This window comes from Lygodium microphyllum, chromosome 9 (genome assembly GCF_053477565.2).
Source record: "Lygodium microphyllum isolate KBCC chromosome 9, Lygodium_microphyllum_v1.1.10, whole genome shotgun sequence".
NCBI lineage: Eukaryota > Viridiplantae > Streptophyta > Polypodiopsida > Schizaeales > Lygodiaceae > Lygodium > Lygodium microphyllum.
This window is the reverse complement of record NC_141143.1, coordinates 54,258,144-54,279,297: the sequence shown is the minus strand read 5'-3', so window position 1 is coordinate 54,279,297 and position 21,154 is coordinate 54,258,144. Positions and strand designations below refer to the sequence as shown.

At 46.0% G+C, this 21,154-nt stretch overlaps 2 protein-coding genes across 2 annotated transcripts; one reads left to right on the top strand and one right to left on the bottom strand.

The window, feature by feature from the left end:
* Positions 1-359: 359 nt before the first annotated feature.
* On the top strand, positions 360-2,557 carry LOC148031049 (NAC domain-containing protein 2-like). Its single transcript, XM_087684567.1, has 3 exons — positions 360-637; positions 943-1,217; positions 1,310-2,557. The coding sequence occupies exons 1-3, from the start codon at positions 451-453 to the stop codon at positions 1,874-1,876; spliced, it is 1,029 nt and encodes a 342-aa protein (XP_087540693.1). The 5' UTR covers positions 360-450; the 3' UTR covers positions 1,877-2,557.
* A 14,562-nt stretch (positions 2,558-17,119) lies between these two features.
* On the bottom strand, positions 17,120-18,085 carry LOC148031048 (stress response protein). The gene has a single exon (XM_087684566.1). It carries the CDS (start codon positions 17,916-17,918, stop codon positions 17,499-17,501), a length of 420 nt encoding a protein of 139 aa, XP_087540692.1. The 5' UTR covers positions 17,919-18,085; the 3' UTR covers positions 17,120-17,498.
* Positions 18,086-21,154: the final 3,069 nt, after the last annotated feature.

The following is a 21,154-nucleotide window of genomic DNA, read 5'->3' as shown; positions in this document are numbered from 1 at the left end:
AAAGGTATATCTCACTTCGGTCAAGAAGACCAAGCTTTACAATCATAAGTTGAATTGGAAGGCATAGTTATTAGAACTTAGGACCAAGGCATTTACCTAAGGGTGTAATGCACCTCAATTACAAGGACTTTTCTCCCGTCAAAATGTTTCCATCAAGCTTATAGCACCTTCAGCAAAGTTCATGAAATTGAGCATCATCTGAAAAGATTTTCCTTGGAAAAGACACATTTGAACCTACCCAAGAACTAACATCAGGGCCATTCTAACATTCAAGTGGGAAAGCAAACATGACTCCTTGAATGGCAAAGCGGATCGCCCAACATAAAAGAAAGTGGAGAGAGGACCACACCGACACACACACACACACACAAAGAGAGAGAGAGAGAGAGAGAGAGAGAGAGAGAGAGAGAGAGATCTTCACGAAACCAGAGACACGGAGAGAGCGAGGCGATGCACAGGGCTGCTATTCAGCCTAATAGTGGCAATGACGAGTGCCTTCCTGGCTTTGTCTTCCACCCAACCGACGAGGAGCTTGTGAGATTCTACCTTCACAAGAAGATCACGCAGCTAACCCCTTCTGTCTTTAGTTTCATCCCTGAGCTCGACATCTACAAGTATGATCCGTGGGACCTCCCCCGTAAGATCTCTCTCTCTCTCTATCGCGTATGGCTGCATTTCTACCATTGCCATCGTTCTTATTCAAAACATAAACCCTTCTTCAGCATGAGATTGCATGCAATTCTTTCGAATGAAGTTTAGTTTCATGGAAACTTCGATTGCCTGGACTCAATGGACAGCCATCAGTCTCCAAGAGAAAACTTTCATGTTTTGTAGTGCACATTACAAGTCTTAACGTGCTGTTGTTTGATCGCTAGTTTGTAATTCAGTTACTTGATCATCACTTCGATCAACTCAAAATGTGTGTTCATAATTCTCCTGCAGGCATTAGTCCAAAAGGAGAGTTTCAAAGAGATTGGTACTTCTTTTGCCAACGGGATCGTAAGTATCGCAACAGTGCCCGTCCGAACCGAGTCTGTTTATCAGGTTACTGGAAGGCTACCGGCACAGACCGACATGTCTGCTCCTCACACTCCGGCCAATGCATTGGCCTTAAAAAATCCCTTGTATTCTACCGGGGCAAAGCTGCAAAGGGGACAAAAACAGACTGGATGATGCATGAGTTTAGATTGCCTGACAACAACACACGTGACAACAATGTGAGTATATAACAGTCATTACAGCCCTGCATCAGTTCAAATACAAGTATTCTTTGTGATGTGTCAGCTGTTAAACCAGTCTCAATTCGCAGGACCCAAATTGGACCATCTGCAGAATTCTGAAGAAGAAAAGCAGGACTGATAATATGGTGAACAGCTCCATAGCAAAAGATTTTAGAGATGATGCAAATTCGCCACATATCGCATCTGTTTCTTCTGCCCCCAAAGTTGATTCACCCCCCATCGAGTCATTTCCCTCCTCTCCTCCCACTAATTCACCTCACCTCACATCCCTTTCTTCCAGCACCATCACAAGTTCACCTGTACCAGACAATAATCCACACAATCATCAGCTGGGCACCGACATATTCGAAAGCCTTCCACAGCCTTCTTCAGTCCCATCCCCCAATACAAAGCCACCACTATCACTCAAACTAAACCAAAGGCAAAACCCCTTGTTTATGAATCTCTGGAGCCCAAACCTGTTTTCATCCCCAGTTAAACCCATGGACCATCCCTCTGCGTCTTCTGAATGGCCACACTGGAGCTCTTTTGCAGAAGCAAGTGTATTTGAACGAAATCCATCTGATATATACACACCAAGTCCCCAAATTAGCTCAGCAGTTCCTATCTGGGATTTCTCGTCCGGTCTTCTGTGAGATGAACCTTCCATTCCATAATTACAGTTGAACTTCCTCATGCTTGTAGAGCCTACAATACCTTCAACCAAAGAAAAGCCAACCATCTAATTGGGAACTCAAATCAATGCTTGGTGCCAGAATTTCTGCAAAGCTACAACACACTTTCATACAGACCTTCAAAAAGGGACAGACAATTGTACAATTAACATGCTTAGCTCTTCAATTTATGTACAAATATGGGAAGAATCTATAAATCCAGTAAAGTTGTGATATAAATTAGCACTTCTTTTGCAGCAATCCACCCATAAAAGCACAAATTGTTATCAGCAATTCAAATCCCATTTGCACCACCAGACACCCCACACCTCTCCTTAGGGAAGAATTCGTGTGAAGGTCACTCACCTGTAAATGGACTACCATTACACCAGCATCTGTCTATAGCCTATAGTTCCACCTTTCCGGTCATGGACAAATGCTGCACAGGACAAAGTGATCCATCCACATTCAAGTATGGCTAGACAGCAATCAAGAAGTTTAAAGCATCCTCAATAGACGCATGTGTGCAACTCTCACCAGCTGTGCGCACTATTCCACTTAGGAAGACCACTAAAATACTAGTACCCACACTGTGGCACTATTGTCAATAACATTCGAAGTTTTCTGTGCTTGCAAGTATTGAGTGATTCATGGATAAATAGAAAGGTCAAATGGTTATTGCAGATTAACAGAGAATTTAATGCTTACATTTTTTGAGAACCGATTACTTTCAGAATCCACATTTACTGGGTGGCTGCTAAGCTTAAGCTACCTAGGAGAGGTTACAACTCCAACAGACTTCCAACAAGAATTTTCAGATCTTCTAAGACACATGCATGGATGAGTCATTGTAGCTACTGAAGCAATTACTAAAACACTCGTTATAACTGCATTGTCAAAAAATAAAATACCAAGGGAGGCTTAGCTCTAGACAACATTGCACACAATTAAAAATTACAATGCATCCTATAAGAAGGGAGGCTGTTTAAGCCTAAAAGTAAAAAACTTTGACAGCAGTAGTCAGAAGTTTGCTTCTCCAACACTGCATATGGGCTACACATACAAAACTCACTCAGCATGCGCACATGCTATTTGGCATTCTCAACGTGTTTATAGATCAGAATTTTGCACTTCTGCAAAAAAGTAACATTTATAATAGGTCTAGCAAAATTAGAGCTCTCTCTTGGAAAACAACAGTCTTCCATTTGAAGCAAGTAGCATGCTAGTAAGCAAGGCTGGAAAGTATACTGATTGGTAACTTAAGTAAACTGTTGTGCTTCAGGACGATCTTCACAATCTTCTCAATTGTGACAATCTTCGCATCGATCATCCTGAACTTCTTGTTGGTCTTCCCAATCACAATCATGGCTTCTTTGATCCTTGCGGTCATCATCAAAGTGTCTTGCCAATTGTACCAGATAGCAATCTGTCCTTCATAAATATCTGCCAAAAACACAAGCTTATACATGAATATGCTATGTTTCGGTATCACACTGCTCCGGATGGTGAAGATGTCAGCTACAAGGCTGCGTTTTGGCAACCAACAACCTGTAGATAGTCCGTCTATGCCAGAACAATTGAGCTTTGCATGGTAAAGGGTGTGTTGCTGATCACCCAGCTGTTGGCAGTAGTCGATCTCCTCTTCGGGGCAACTCCGAGTGCTCTCCTTTGATGATGATACCATGTGAAAAGTGTTGGGAATAAAGGCCCTCGTGCCTTTTAATGTGCTCGGGTGTGAACACACCCTTAGCACTTGTACTTACACCTATATATCCATCTAAAAACCTAAAGTGGTACACTCGTCCTTGCACCCAAAAATCGTGTGCACTCTCTACTCCGCTCTCTCTCACTCTGTCTCGCTGCTGCTAACGAACACTGACTGTCTCAATCTTCATGCCTCCCAATCACTACAAACCGGTATCAGAGCCAATGGCTCACGCAAGCTGTTGAGGGGTAGACCAACAGGCATAACAGTCTTGTGTAACAGTCTTGTGGACTGTTGAGGAGAAAGTGACACGTGGCGAGTAGACGAATAGGTAAGCAAAGAACGACTGACGGACAGGCGACTGCTGGTCGGGTGCAGTCGACGGCAGACTGACAACACGTCAAACAGGCTGTGTGACAGGTTGACAAGGTCGCGCTATGTGGCAGGTGACGAGGCGACCTGAACGCGACGTCAAACGGTCTCCGTGAGAGGTGACAAGGCGAACTGAACGCGACGGGGCTGCACGACAACCTATACGTGACGAGCGACAGGTCATCCCGTCACACAAGTGGGGCTGAAGGTCAACGCCACATTTTTCCATTTAATTTACTTCATCCTATTTTCCCCTTTACCGGTTGTTCACACCTACAAGCACAGAGTGCAAATCTGTGTCTTAAAATTTGGGGCTTTTCCCAAATTTGCTGCCTGACACACATTGCAATGATCTTTGGACCAAAAATTGCAAACATTGAATGCATAGGCCTCATAAATTTTTTGGGGATTCTCAAACACAAGTGAAATTTTTTGCTTGGATGAGTCAATTTCATTGAAATTTGTGCAATCTTGGCCCAAAAATTTGGGGCTTTTCCTAGATTTGGGGATTCTGATGCAGGACAAGACAATTTGTCTCAAAAATTGCAAGAATTTGTGACATTTTGTCTCCGAAATTTGGGCTTTTTCATGTACATGCAAAATTAACCTGGAATTAACCCAATTTATCAACATTGATGCACATTGGACCCCGTGCAATTGGGGGCTTTTGCTGTTTGGGCAAAATTTCGGTGCCATTTGGTCATTTTATGTACATACAGGCTTAATTCCATGCAATTTGGACATCTAGCACTTGGAAAATTTGGGGGTTTTGCTGAAATTGATCTATTTTCGCAAAATTGGCCTGTTCTATGCATGTCAAAGACAATGCAAATGTGTGGTTGATGCTTTGAGCACAAAAATTTTTGGGGCTTTTGACCGTGCGTGTCAAATTTTATGCCCGTGGGTACATGTACAACAGAAATTGCAGCTAAATTTTGGGATTTCTCATGTAATGTGATATATATGCCCTTGGAACAGTTGTGATCAGTTGTGGAATGTTGTAGCACATGGTTTGGTGCTTCTGAAAATTTAATTACAGATCTGAAATCTCTGCTTCTACGTGGTCATTTATTGCTAGTTGGTACTTGTTTGTATCTTGGTCACTTGTGTGACAGTTTAGGCCTGCATTTGCTGAATTTTTTGGTCATATTTGGGCTGAAAATCATGGCTGGCAGCAATGACAGCAGTAATCTCATGCACATAAAGAAGCTTGACGGAGCACATAACTTTGCAGTTTGGCAAAAACAGTGCTACAATATCCTGTTGCAAAAGAAGCAGGCAAAGCCAATTAAAACCAAAGGAACAAAGCCTACAGATATGGAATAGGAAGATTGGGATGAGTTAAATGAGCTTGCACGCTCAAACATTGAGCTATCAATTTCTGATGCCTTGCTATTTAATATTGAAAGTTTGGATTCTGCATATGCTATATGGACTCGACTAGAAGAACTATATGCACAGAAGAGTGCTGCAAACAAAGTGTATTGGCTGAAAAAGTTTATGGATTTGTGTATGAAAGAGGGTACAACAATGTCTACTCACTTGAGTGAGTTTAACTCCATTTTCAGCCAGCTTGTTGCCTTGAAGTTCTTGATTGATGAAGAATTTAAGGCTACATTCTCACTTTGCACTCTTCCAGAGAGTTGGGATACATTCAACACTGGTATGAGCAACTCTAATGCGATTCTTTTGTATGCTGATGTAAAGAGTGCTCTACTCAAGGAAGAAATGAATCGACAGAACAATGCATCCAGTAAGTCTTCCAGTGCTTTGCATACTAGGAGTAGATCACAGCAAAAGGTCGTGTAGTAAGGATGTTGAAATGCCATCATTGTGGTAAGAAGGGTCACTTTAAACGTGACTGCTACAAATGGAAGAAAGAGAAAGGAAAGGGCAAGAAGACAGATGATACCAAGAAAGAAAAGAAAGAGGGTCAACCCAAGAAGAGCAGTGTCAAAATTAAAGAGGTGAATGTGGAAATGACGTCCTTTTGGTCTCTTCACACTTTGGTGCACACGCTTTACTTGTAGATACAGATGATAACATGCATACTTGGATTATTGATTAAGGCACTTCCTTTCATGTCACCCCTCATCGTGAGTGGTTCTCTGGCTATACAGGGGATCGACATGGTATTGTTCATCTTAGGGACAACTATGCATGTGACATTGCAGGTATTGGCAGTGTGCAGTTGCAGTTTCAGCATGGCTCTATCTTCACACTTCAACATGTTCGGCATGTACCTTAGCTTAAGAACAACTTGATTAGCACAGGGCAAGTAGATGATGATGGTTTTCATACCACCTTTAGTGATAGAAAATGGAAGATCTGTAAGGGATCTAGAATGATTGCGAGAGGTTGTAATAGTGATACTTTGTATCCTCTCCATGTATCTAGTGTGAGTAATCATATTGTTGCCGTGACCGAGCAGCAAAGTGTTTCTTTGTGGCATGGCCGGTTGGGACACATGAGTCAAACTAGAATGAAAGTGCTTTCTCGTTTGGGTTACCTGCCTTTGTTAGAGATCATAGCCTGCACAATCAGTCGGACTGTGCAGTCGGACTGCCACGTGGCAGTCCGACTGTCTGCAGCCCAGTCGGCTGCATTTAATGCAGCCGACTTGTTTCCAGGCTGCGCCCTGTTTCTGGCGCCCCAGTTCGTGGCAGATTTCGACTATTTAATAGTCGACACTTTCAGCAGTCTACACACTTCTTCTCTGACGCAGATTACAGACTGGAGACGCGCAGTCTCTGTCTCTGTTCACTGATTTCAGACAGCAGACAGTGCAGACTGCAGCAGACTTCGAGGTGGACAGCAAGTCGCATCATCGAGGTGGAGACACGCAGTCCAGCGCACTGCGCCCATTGTATATCTTTGTATTCAGCATTCTATATACAGCAGATCTTCATCGTCCACTGTCTCTTTCTCTCCCTTCTCTCTCTGCGTTCTCTCTCTCTCAGTCCTACGCTTCCGCACCGCTGCACTCTGACATGGTATCAAAGCAGTGTTTGAGGGCTGACTGAGCGCAGAATCAACCTGAAGAGGAGTTTCCATCGCGACACAAATTTGCGTTTAAGGGCAGACAGGAGGGCTGCGCCTTGGAACAAGGCTGAAACGAGTGTGGGCGCACAGGAAAGGAGTACAGGTGGTGGATTTGCTGCTGTTTACTGCTGTTATGATGCGGAGGAAGTTTGAGTTTTCAGCCTAAAAGTGCAGGTTTTGCTTTTTCATCGCCTCCGGCGGGTGAAGAAGGTTCAAGACGCGGAAGAGCCTTAGCAGGCTGAGGTTACCCAGTCAGAGGGGGCTGCTTTTGCGTTTGAGAAGGCATTGCAGGTAAAGATGTCTACAGAGATGGACTTGGAGTTCCAGGCGATTATGGACCGGAAGGTGCCTGTCTTACTGGCTCTTCCTACAGATCAGAAGCTCGACGGCGACAACTACCGCATATGGCGCTTCATGATGTTGGCCATCCTTGAGTCCTATGATTTGGCGGAGTTGGTACAGGAGGAGATTGATCGGCCCTCGGTTCCAAACTCTCTTCCGATGCTCGTGCGGAGTTGGCCAGGGCCCAGTCTCACTGGGACAAACTAAATGCCAGGATTCGATCCTTTCTCTTTCTATCATGCACTACAGCCGTGATCGCTCACATCGAGCACTTGACGGTGGCTCGTGAGATATGGCTGGAGCTTGATCAAATGTACAATCGGATGACCCTGATGAAGAGGGTTTCTTTGGAGGTACAGAAGCGGACCTTGTCCGTAAATAAGTCTTCTTCGCTACGGGAACACATTAACAAGCTAAGGCAGCTACAGATGCAGGTTCAGAATGCGAGAAAGCCGATTTCCTCCGAAGACATGGCGATCACACTATTGTCCCAATTGCCGCCACGATTCGGTACATTTTACTCTGCCCTTATTGCTTCGGGGCGAGTCTACTCTTCGGTGGGAAGAGTTGGTTCCTATGGTCTTGGACCAAGAGGAACAGTTAAAGGGACAGAATGCTTCCAAGACGGAGGCGCTGACAGGTCAAGCCTCTCAGAAGAAGGGAAAGGACCAAAAGAAGAAGAAGGGGGATAACAAGTCCAAGAAGGACAAGGAGATCACACTATTGTCCCAATTGCCGCCACGATTCGGTACATTTTACTCTGCCCTTATTGCTTCGGGGCGAGTCTACTCTTCGGTGGGAAGAGTTGGTTCCTATGGTCTTGGACCAAGAGGAACAGTTAAAGGGACAGAATGCTTCCAAGACGGAGGCGCTGACAGGTCAAGCCTCTCAGAAGAAGGGAAAGGACCAAAAGAAAAAGAAGGGGGATAACAAGTCCAAGAAGGACAAGGAGAAGGACAAGGACAAAGACTCCACATGTCATATTTGTGGAAAGACTAGCCATTGGAAGAAGGATTGCCCTGACAAAGACACGAAGGACACCAAGAAGAAGGATACCAAGGATTCTGGAGCGGTGGCTGCACCCTTATCAGCTGCATTTCTTCATCTAGCTGTCATTGAGGACACTTCACCGAATGCTTCTGATGCTGCGATGACGGCTCCCCAGGCTCGAGAGTGGATTGTTGATAGTGGTGCCTCACGGCACATGACTCCTTCATCAGATGGTGTTGCCCAGCTGCAACCTTCGCGTGGGCAGGTTCTCATTGGAGACAGCTCTTCAGTTTCTGTTGCAGGTCGGGGTAAGATGCAGCTTATTCCGGATGGACGAGGTGGCACCCATACCTCAGAGGTTTTGCATGTACCAGGATTAGGGTACCATCTCCTTTCAGTTCATAAGATTTGTTCCCTTGGTCTTCTGGTAGAGTTTGACAGTACTACAGTGCGAGTTCTTGATCGTGAATTGAGGAAGGTTCTATCATCTGGATATGAGGAGAACGGCATTTACAAACTGAAGTCTTCCACCGCCCTCTCTACTCTTCTTCTTACCTCACAGTCACAGTCTGAGTTATGGCATGCTCGGTTTGGTCACTTGAACTATGACTATCTTCGGAGGGCGTCACGTGGACAGCTTGTTCGAGGGTTGCCGGATATAGTGGTGAGCCAGCAGCCATGTGTCTCCTGCATTCGGGGGAAGCAGCATAGGGATGCCATTCCCCACACAGCTTCGCGGCGGTCTACTTCACCGATGGAGCTAGTATCTACGGATCTATGTGGCCCTATGAGGAATGAGTCCCTGCGTGGGAGCTCGTACTTCATGCTGATCGTGGATGACTATAGCAGGATGACATGGGCCTACTTTTTGGCATTAAAGTCAGAAGCTTTCTCGCACTTCAAGGATTGGCTTCTCTTTGAGGAGAACCGATCAGGCCGGAAGTTGAAGACCTTGCGATCCGACAAGGGAGGTGAATTTGTGTCTAATGAGTTTGCTCGGTTTTGTGCAGATAGAGGAATTCACCAGGAGTTTGCCAATACCAATACTCCTCAAGAAAATGGGATTCTTGAACGGAAGAACCGCAGTGTGATCAAGATGGCGCGCACCATGATGGAGCACCGACAGACCCCTCAAGTTCTGTGGGCCGAGGCTGTGGCTACTGCAGTCCACATCCTTAATCGATCCCTTACTTCGGCCGTGGAAGGGATGACTCCATTTGAGGCTTATTTTGGGAAGAAGCCAAATGTTTCTTACTTTCGGGTCTTTGGGTGTGATGCCTATGTTCACATTCCCAAGGCTCATCGTGACAAATTTGAAGCGGCTTCTCGACAACAGGTATTTGTTGGCTACAGCTCCCAGTCCCAAGGCTACCGACTATATGATCCCGTCAAGCGGGATGTGTACACTAGCCGTGATGTGCGGTTTGTGGAGGTTCCGGCTACTTCAACGGGTGAGGAGCATCCCGTTCTTGGAGATCCAGGGGAGAGTTTGGCTCCTCCTACCGTTCCACTGGAGCCCGTGCCTTTTGATTATGATTCTGTTTCTGACACAGAGTCTACTGTTCCACCAGACACCTCTGAGAAGTTACCACCGGTGGATATTCCAGAGTCTTCTGTTGATGGAGAACGACGAGGGGAGGTTCGGCCTCCTCCTCGCTAGGCCCGTGACACACTCCGTGATTCAGGGATCGAGGGGGTTCCTGAGGAGTGGGGACCGCAGGATGGTCCGCGGCGGTCACGGAGACACCAGGCGCATTCTTCGGAGCTTGTTTGCTCCAACTATTGTTTGATGTCCCGTCTTATGCAGGATCGAGAGCCCACCTCCGTGAAGGAGGCTTTACAATCCGCCCCATGGAAGAAAGCTATGGAAGCTGAGTTGGAGGCTATTGAGAGGAATGGCACTTGGTCACTCGTGCCACGCCCCCCGAAGAAGAAGGTGATTGGAGTCAAGTGGGTCTTCAAGACCAAATATCTCAGTGATGGTACTTTGGATGAGCACAAGGCTCGCCTTGTTGCTAAGGGTTTTGCACAGCGCCCAGGGATTGACTGTCATGACACCTTTGCCCCCACAGCTCGTATGGCAACCATTAGAGCTGTTCTTGCTTTGGCTGGCCATAGGAGATGGCCTGTTTATCAGTTGGATGTGAAGTCGGCCTTCCTGAATGGTGATTTGAAGGAGGAGATCTACGTTGAGCAGCCTCCAGGCTTTGGTTCTTCAGATGGGAAAGTCTACAGGTTGAAGAAGGCCCTGTATGGCCTCAAGCAGGCCCCGCGAGCTTGGAACAAGAAGATTGATTCGTTCCTCCAGTCTCAGTTGGGATATCGGCGGTCCAAGGCCAATCCACAGCTGTATGTTCACACTTCCGAGGATGGTTGTGTGTTGTTTGTATTATATGTTGATGATTTGATTGTCACAGGTAATGCTGCACAGCAGGTCCAGGAGACGAAGTCAGCTTTACATCGGACGTTCGAGATGACGGATTTGGGTCTACTCCATTTCTTTTTGGGCCATGAGATTTATCAGTCTCAGAGGGGGATCTTTCTCTCCCAACAGAGATATGTACAGGAGCTCTTGGTGTCTTTTGAGATGGAAGATTGTCGGGCCCTCTCTACTTCTATTTATCCGAACTGGAAGGCCACTTCCCATTCAGCTTCTCCTTTGGCGGATGCGTCCCGCTATCGACAGTTGATTGGGTCCTTGATTTGGCTTCTCAACACCAGGATTGATCTATGTTTTGCTGTTGGGCTCTTTGCAGGGTTCATGAGTGAACCTAAGACGGTGCATTGGCAAGCTGCTCAGAGGATACTTCGGTATCTGAGGGGGACGTCTGATTTAGGGATTCATTACCCCGCAGGGACTGATGGGTCAGATCTTGTACTTGCAGGTTGGAGCGACTCAGATTGGGCCGGTGACGTGGACCACAGGCGGTCTACTACAGGTTACTGCTTTACTTTGGGTGCAGGTGTTATTTCATGGAGTAGCAAGAAGCAGCCCACGGTAGCCCTTTCGTCTACTGAGGCGGAGTATCGGGCCGCGTCTTCCACCACATGCGAGGTTGTGTGGCTTCGGAGATTATTGGAAGAGCTTGGGTGCCCCCAGACTCGTCCTACATTGCTGCGATGTGACAATGAGAGTTGCATTGCCTTGGCAAGACACTTCTTCTCTGACGCAGATTACAGACCGGTGACGCGCAGTCTCTGTCTCTGTTCACAGATTTCAGACAGCAGACAGTGCAGACTGCAGCAGACTTCGAGGTGGACAGCAGGTCGCATCGTCGAGGTGGAGACACGCAGTCCAGCGCACTGCGCCCATTGTATATCTTTGTATTCAGCATTCTATATACAGCAGATCTTCATCGTCCACTGTCTCTTTCTCTCCCTTCTCTCTCTGCGTTCTCTCTCTCTCAGTCCTACGCTTCCGCACCGCTGCACTCTGACAGCCTTGTCTTCATTAAGCTGATTTTGAGCATTGTGATCATTGTGTTTATGGTAAACATGCACAGACATCTCATAAAAAGTCTCTTTCGTTGAAATCTTCTTCTCTAGAGTTAGTACGTTCAAATGTATATCAAATGCCAGGATTATCTTTAGGGAGAAAGAAATATTTTGTTACCTGTGTTGATAATGCTACACGGAAGGTATGGGTTTATCCTATTCATAGCGAGGATGAAGTGTTTGACAAGTTTAAAAAATTCTTAGCATTGGTTGAAAATCTGACTGATAAGACACTTAAGTGTCTTTGCTCTGACAATAGTGGGGAATATGTGTCCAAGGCCTTTCAAGCATTTTGTGACAGCAAAGGGATCAAGAGGGAGCTCACTACCCCTCAGAATCCATCCCAAAATGAAGTTGCAGAGCGTATGAATCGGACCATACAGGATAAGGTCCGTACGATGCTGTCTCATGTTGCATTACCCCATGGTTTTTTTAGCAAAGGTTGTTATGACAGATGTACACTTAATTAATCGGTCACCAAACAGGTCTTTAGGGAGGGGAGTTTCCCAAGAAGCGTGGTCAGGCAAGCCACCTTCATATGCTCACCTAAAAGTGTTTGGCTGCGAGGCTTTTGTACACATTCGTAAAGAAAAACGCAACAAACTTGAGCCAAAGTCCTGTAAATGCATTTTCCTAGGATATGGTGACGAGGGCGAAATGGGATATAGATTATGGGATCTCGAAAAAAGGAAAGAAGTACGCAGCCATGATGTTATCTTCCGGGAAGATCGTATGCATAAACAGCCCGAAAAGACTGAGGAGGTCCGTAGGATTGTATTCCCGGAAGAAATACCTTTTGTACAATAAAATGTGCCTGTTGTACAGTAGCAAATACCTGCTGTAAATGAACCAATGCAGAAAATAATGTTGGAAATGATCAGCCAGCTATTGCCCATGATAATGAGCCACTACATGTGCAGAAATAACCAGGACAGCAAGCTGTTAATGGTGATTTGTAGGCTGAAATGCCAGGACAGCATGCTGAAAATGGAAATTTGCAGGAATAGCCAGCAAACAATGATCATTGGGTTAGAAGATCATCTAGGGCTACTAGACAACCTGATAGATTTGTTCCTAGTGCAAACAATGTGGCTGATTATGTCAGGTTGACAGACTGTGGTGAACCGTCTTGCTTTAAGGAAGCAATGGACAGACAGGACAGCAAGAAATGGTATAAAGCCATGTTGTCAGATATGGAATCTCTTGAGAAAAATGGCACTTGGGATTTGGCGCAGTTGCCTAAAGGGCAGAAAACCCTTCCATGCGAAGGGGTACAAGCAAGAACATGGAGTTGACTTTGATGAGATCTTCTCTCCTGTAGTTAACATGACTACATTGAGAACCATTTTGGGCTTGCTTACAGCTGAAGATATGGAGCTCATACAGATGGATATAAAGACTGCATAGTGTGCAACGGAAGAGAAACACGAACAAGAAGAGAGAAGGGAGGAGAGAGACTGAGAATAATACAAAAAAATGAAGGAACAGACTGAACTGGTCTGCAAAAACATCAAAATTATGATGATCATCCCCCCCCCAACAAGAAGAAGAAAAGAAAAACGCTCCTTTATTTATCTTTACCTTGTCTCTCCCTCTTCCCTTTTCTCCCACAGAGAGCCAAAAGTGGGTGTGGTATCAATGTCGATTTCTCAGATATTTTGAGGTGAACGAATTGAGCTCTCCCGCCATCGCATCGCGTTGCTATCCCCGTCTCCATTTGAACTACCGCCGCGCCAGTCCTCCCCTCCCCTCGCCTGCACCAAATCCCCCCCCCCCCCCCGCCTGCCTTTCACAGGAGGGAGAGGTCGTTGGACTTCTCTTGGGGATACTGGCAGCTAGGTGGAGCCTTGCTAGAGCAGTTGGACAGGTTTTATGTGGGAAAGTGGGGAGGCTCTCGGGGAGGCCAGATTGGGTAGTTGGCGAGCACCATGTTGTCCGATCATTGTCCCGTTCTCCTAACACTAGATCCCCCCAACATCTGCCCTAGACAAATGATCCTATTGGATCCCTGACTCAATCTATAAGAGGGAAAATGTGACAAGACAGATAGAGCAGATTTGGACCAGGGAGTGGGACAGGAGGGACCGGATTGCAGAGGAGGTTGCAAAGGTCCTAGCCAAGTCGAGCAGAATCTACCAAGAGGCAGCCATACAAGCCAGGCAGCAGAGTTGGGAGGAGGAGAGAGCACTCCAGCAGGACCTTGCAACCACGCAGAGATTATTACAGGAGGCACTAGGGGATCCCACCCTCCACGCACAAAAGGTGCTTGCGCGAGCAGATATTGCTAGCCTAGAGGATAGGCGCTCAGAGTTCTCTTTCCGCACTTCAGCAGCTTTCTAGGTGCAGAAGAGGGACACAATGTGCAAGGAGTTTTTCCACGTGCACTAGCCTCGCACCTCAAGAGAGCAGATACGCAGCCTTCGAGATCAGTATGGGAGGACTCGTTCTAGCCCAAACAAGGTGATGGAGATTGCCACCGACTACTATAGATGCCTTTTCCAACAGGAGACAGCCTTAGCTAGAGAACAACGATGTAGGCAGCAGGTCTGGGATCGTATCCTGTCCCTCGTCACAAAGGAGATGGGACGCTCCCTCATAGCCCCCTTCACAGAGAAGGAACTAGAGGAGACTTTCCATACACAGGACGGGCAAAAATGCCCGAGAGAGGATGGCCTCTCTAAGGCCTTCTTCACTACCTACTGGAAAGTGGTGAAGGACCCCCTACTGATGACCTTCCAAGAGATTTTCACTTCAGGACAGATGCCAGGGAGCCTTTTGGTAGGCCTTATTAGTCTTCTCCCAAAAGGGGAAGACCGGTTGAAGCTTTCTTAGTCGAAACCGATCACCTTATTGTCAGTGGCCTATAAGGCACTAGCAAAGATGATTGATACGCGACTACGCCCCGTGCTTCCAGACATCATCCACAACACACAAACAAGTTTTGTCCAAGATAGGAGCATCCAAGACAATGTATTTCACCTTCTTTGAGGTGAGAGAGTAGGCTTAGCACAGTGGGCAGAGACTGGCCGTACTACTCTTGGATTTCAAGAAAGCTTATGACGTGGATTGGGATTTCCTAGAGGGCGCCAGGGTGAGGTTGGGTTTCCCCCAAGCTTGGATTCGCGGGGTCTCCGCACTTTACAGATCGGCCACCAGTAGGGTCCTCATAGGTGGTATGTAAGGGGAGGAGTTTCGGCTGGAGAGATTGGTCCAGCAGGGCTACCCCCTGGCCTCGTACCTATTCCTACTCTTTGCAAAGGCGATGTCTCACTTCCTCAGGTCACGTGTGAGCAGATTACGCAGCCTCTGACTTCCAGTGAGAGAGGAGACTGAGTTGCTAGACTCGGAGTATACAAATGATACAGCACTTTACATAGAGGACGATGAGTTGATGCTGGAGAGAGTGAGGCTGACTCTTGAGGTGTTCTGTTCTACAGCGGGAGCGAAAATCAACTGGCGAAGGTCGATGGATTTCCTCACAAACCCAGACTCAAGCATGGAGTGGGGCGTCCATCTGGGATTTAGATGGATGAGCAGAGGGCAAACCGTCCAGTACCTAGGGTTCCATGTGGGACTCGACATCACTCCCACCCAGCAGTTTCTTCCAGCCCTCGATTCTATTCGAAGAAAGCTGACCTACTACAGCATGGCTCACCTCTCACTACTCGACCAAGCCTTGGTGGTTAACCAGGTCCTCCTAGCGACGGCCTAGTACATCGCCTCGTGTTGGTGCTTCTCCTCACCCTGCGTAGTACAGCTTTGCTACCTAGTGCGGAACTTCCTTTGGTCCAGGTCAAACAACTCCAAGGATTCCAGGGCGAAGGCGGCGTGGGGGACCATCATACGGCATCGATCAAAGGAAGGGCTTGGGATCATAGACCCAGAGTATCAAAGTATGGCCCTTCTAAGCAAGCTAGTTGTCCGCGGCCTCACACACGGAGGGCAGACCTGAAAGGTTCTATTGCAAGAGGGTCTTCAGGATTCTAGACCAAGGCTTGGCGGTGAGTGACGGATGTCCCTGAGATGAATCTTCACGTCAGCTCAGATCACCCCCCCCCAGGTCACCTTTCCTACGCAGCTTGCTCCGCGTATAGCAGGGCCTTCGTAAGACCCTAATCCAAAGCCCCCCAGGCTGCCAGGAGGAGATAGACAGTCAGCCAGTGATCTGGAACCCCCAGGTCAAGGATTGGAAAGGGGCGCAGATTAGCGAGCGCCCCCACATCTAGTGGGCTGGTTGGGAGGCTGGCCCGGCTTGTACCATCAGGACATGGCAAAAGGTGTACAGGATGGTGGACAAGGAGATGCTGCTACGAGTATCAGGATGCCAAAGAGCAGTGGAGTTGAGGAGAAGAGAGATAGATACAACAATACCTCAGGAGTGGTTTGCTCCCCTGAAACGAGAGCCGATAGAGCCCGGGGAGATATGGGCCACTAGGTTTTCACTAGAAGGCATCCCCCTATAGGTGGCAGGTAGAGTGGGCAACGCTCCACCTGGAACCTTCTTCATCGTACAAGAGGAGAGACATCTGGCTCTTGATAAAGGAGAGGGGATAGTTGTCCTTTCATGGAAGAGGATCTGGGTGATTGGCCTTCAAGGGAAGACATGGTAGCAGGACCCTTTTGTCTTTTGGCAGGAGCTCAGGGAGTGGCACCTCTGGATCTAGGAGGACAGGCCACTTGATGAGCTGGAGTGGGATCCGGGAGAGTGGCTAACATGTTTCTAACGTTTCGTTTCTAAACATTTCTAATGTTTTTGGCTGCTATGAGTTTGTTGCATATTTAGACAAAATGAACAGAAGCAACAAAACACAAAGCATTAACTCCAATGGTATTAGAGGATTGTGCTTCACTACCTCAACAGCTGTCTTTCACCTTCCACTAATTACTTTGATAGCCTCCTACCCGGAGGACCACGTTTCGCTCCCTCTACTATGCAAGCTTTCTCCAAGTGTTGATACTATTTTCACGAATGAACTGACTTCAGTTTAATCCAATAAAGCTAGCTACAAACCCTTGGAAAAGGATCTCCATGTTATAGGTGTTGTGATATCATTCTCATTACCACCATATTATAGGTGTTGTGATATCATTCTCATTACCACCAAGTAAAAGAATGTTTGCAAGAGACCATTGTAATGTTGAGGATTAAAGAATCGAATCTGAATACTATTTTTGCAACTCTTAGCCAATAGAGATCTCCTATATCCATGTAGCAGATGATAAATCAATTTGTCACAACACTAATTACTTAGAATTTCAAGTGGATCCAACGACAATCATAAATGGAGCTAGCTAATTTGAATCCATGTCTTTTGAGATGACTTCAAGTGGACACATTAAGTACTCTCACAAGCAAAGTATCCCATGAATGTAAATGCTAACTTTCAACTCTCACAACCACATTGTGCTTACAAGAAACTAAAACGTTTCCTCAAATCGATACAGGAGAAATAAGGAGAACAAAAGGGTCGATATCCTCAAGAGCAAAAAATGCATGCATAACAAGAAGTATGGTAACCTGAATCCTAATGCCCTGAAACAAAAGCAAGCCAACGACACTTGATCGGTTGCCGTGTTGAATGCTGTAAATTGGCAGCCCCGTAAGAACACCAATCAGGAGGCACAGCTTTCTTCATCTTGCCAATGAGCGGGGACCCCTCAGAAGCAGCAATCACAATCGAAAGGACAAAGAGCGGTTCCCCCTGCATTCCTACGGTTCCAACGAAGCTCCTCTGCGGTGTAAACTGTGAATCCTTCTTTCGTTTTCTTCCGTGACACGGGTTGCGGTGCATCAGAAAACGACTTGCCACCGCCACTGCCTCGCTCTTCTTGCGTCTTCATCTTCTTGCTGCCTTTCCTAGTAGAATCCTTCTCCGATGACTTGCGCTTGGAAAGAGGGGTAACGGAAGGCACATTAGCAGGGGATACTGCAGAGAGGAGCCCGTCCTTTTCCTCCTGTTGCTTCTTCTTCTTCTTCTTCTTGCCTTCTAGGAAGATCTGGTCTATGTCATTGATGTCTTTGTCCTGAGTACGAGGTTCTGCTGCGTCCTGTTGCTTCTTCTTCTTATCGGCTCCCATATTGAAGAGGCCACCTGAAAGCTAGAGATGGCAGCCTCTACCTGGCTACTCCTGAGAGCTAGAGACTGCAGCCTATACCTACCTACGCGAACGCGGGGTCCGGCTGTAGCGGTACAACCTGGCGAATAACAATTTAAGCGGGTATTGTACTGTTCGTGGTTATATACTTTTTAGAGATGAACTCGCTAAATGTCGGGACTCGGCCCTAACGTTACGGTAAACTGGTACGGATCCCCCTCGATCCCTCGTGTCTATGGTAAGGGGGGGTCTTTAAGGAGGGGAGAGTGGTGATCGACGGCCCCCTTTTTGCCCCCATCACATCCGATCATCTGGGTCGTCGATCACGTTGACTCGCCCAAGTGCCCGGCTCCGCCTCGTGCCCGGCCCAAAATGTGCCCGGCTCCAAATGTGCCCGGCCCCGAACATGCCCGGCCTCGAAAGTGCCCAGATCCTGGGGTGCCCGACCCTGGGCGTGCCCGGTCTCGGAAGTGCCCGGATCTTGGGGTGCCCGGCCCTGGGCACATTCGGTGCCGCGAGCTTTGCATGTGGCAAAAAAGCTAGCCATTCTCATGGCTTTCGCTTACAGGTTCTGGATTTTCATGGTTGTGATCTACTTGCAGGGATCTCTCTTTCAACTCTCTTTCTGGCGAGATACCCTTCTCCATTTCCAAGCTGAAACAGCTTGAGCATCTGTGAGCCCCGTGATTATATCTGCACAACTACAGTGTTCATTGGCTCATTCTTTCTTACATTCATCTTGTTCTCTCTAAACAGGGTCCTGAAAAATAACATGATCGCGGGTCCTATCCCTTCGACCTTATCGCAACTTCCCAATCTGAAGATACTGTGAGTTACTTTCTCATGCATTTAGAATACGACGGTGATCTTATCACTGGGCGTTTAGAATATGAATTCAGTCTTATCCTAGCTGTTTTTTGCAGGGATTTGGCCCAAAACCGGCTATCTGGAGAAATACCCATGTTAATTTATTGGAGCGAGGTTTTACAGTATTTGTAAGTTGATGAAGAGCATGATTAGTTAGGTGGATGCCCTCCAACAATATATCGGATGGCTAAATATCTCTATCTTGGTGGTGCAAAGGCCTGAGAAACAATTATCTGTCTGGAACTCTTTTGGCCGATATGTGCAAGCTCACAGGGCTATGGTACTTGTAAGGGTCAGCTCTCTCTGCCTAGAAAAGCTTTAGTCCTGGGATTAGAGGTGGTGCAAGCACGAATTCTCCTATATCATGGACATTGACGACGGAGCAGTAGCAGAAGGGTTAGTGCACAGATCGGTCGCAGTATGCTCACGTAGTGAATCCCGGAAGGTCCCCAAGAACAATGAACTCTACCTTTTTGCACAAAAAACAATGTAAAAGCATTAACGACAAGAAGCAAGAGACCAATTGGGTTCAATCTCCCCCCATGCCTTGTGTGAGCGCTTCACAAAGCATGTATTTTATGTATATTTCCATCTTCATGCTCAATAATAGCCCAATTTACAAAAATATGACAAGCTTTTAGCTTTTGAATTTGCTTTCTACAAAAATAGGAAATAAAGCTAATGGATGGTGCCCATGGAATCTGGCACGCCCAATCTCAATGTCCAAATAGAAATAACATATCCGTGCGCATATGCGCATACAAAATAATAATCAATAATCAATGCCTCAATAGACATGACAAAATATAGGCGTGACGCCTATCAAAATATAATCCATAGGTCGAATACTCGCTAGACTCCAATGCTTTCCTCCGCCACTGCTGCTATCTCTACACATCAACTGAAGCATTCACAATCATTAGTAAAATAATACAATTAAACCGACAAAAGTGAATACCTAGCAGTCTTCAGCTACATAAATAAATCAACTGGTTAGAAATAAATCCTAACCTTAATTTATTACGAGTGCGCACTCTAAACTCATAAACGTTTATTAATTTAATATGCATTTTGTGGAATCACCCGCTATGGAATCACCCACATACACACTAAATTAATGAAACGCCCGAAAAGGACAGGCGTCCCCATCAACTTCTCGCACAAAGAATCCTCTTTGTGTATGAGCCCCGGTCATCTAAGTTTACGGAATCCACCGTGGAATATGCCTCCTGGCATCATACCCCCGGGGTGGGATAGCAATTGACCTCAATTGCTATTAGCTCAATGTGGAGCTAACAGAGTGGGGAAAGCATTTAAGTCTCTAGCGTGCATCCATTGTGCTTCCTCTACATGATGGTTCTTAAATTTTACTAGATATCTAGAATACCTTCGGCCAGTTCTAGTGGTCATGTAGTGAGTGTCTATGATGGCTTCTGGTTCAAGTATTTCAGTCTCTTCTTCTAATAAAGGTGGATTTTCATAAACAGGGTGGACAGGTAATTGCCCTCTAAATGGTCTCAATAAACTAATGTGAAATGTATTGTGAATTTTCCAATGAGATGGTAATTCTAACTTGAATGCATTATCATTAATCTTATGAATGATTCTAAATGGTCCATAGAATCTAGGAGCTAATTTGACAACTGGATGTCTATCTACACTTTGCAGTCTACGTTTTTCTATTCTAAGCCAAACATAATCATCAACTTTAAAATTCATGGCTTGTCTTTTCTTGTTAGCTTGTTTGGTATATGATTGTTGGGCTTTAGCAATCATATCCTTAACCTCATCAAAAATACTGTTATGCATAGTAGCAATATCATCAACACTCTGAATTCTATTAGACAAAGATGCAACAGGTGTAGATAATCTATATCCATAAATGACTTCAAAATGTACTTTCTTTGTAGATGTGTGCGGTGTATTGTTGTATGCAAACTGTAATAAATGCAAATGAGTGTCCCATGTCTGAGGTTTAGAGATAGTATATGCACGTAAAAGATCTAGAATGGTGCTATTTGTGGCTTCTGTTTGTCCATTTATTTCTGGATGAAATGCAGATGAGAAATCAATCTTTGTGCCTAGATTTGCAAACAGTGTAATCCAAAAATTGTTACAAAATCTAGAATCACGATCTGAAATAATCACTTTTGGCAATCCATGGTTAGTAAAAACGGTTTTCAAAAATAATTGTGATGCTTGTGATGCTGTTAAAGTTTTCTTACATGGAATAAAATATGCTTGCTTACTAAATCTATCTACAATTGTCCAAATCATGTCATGGTTAGATTTAGTATTTGGTAAACCAGTAATGAAATCCATAGAAATATGTTCCCAAGGTTTAGATGGAA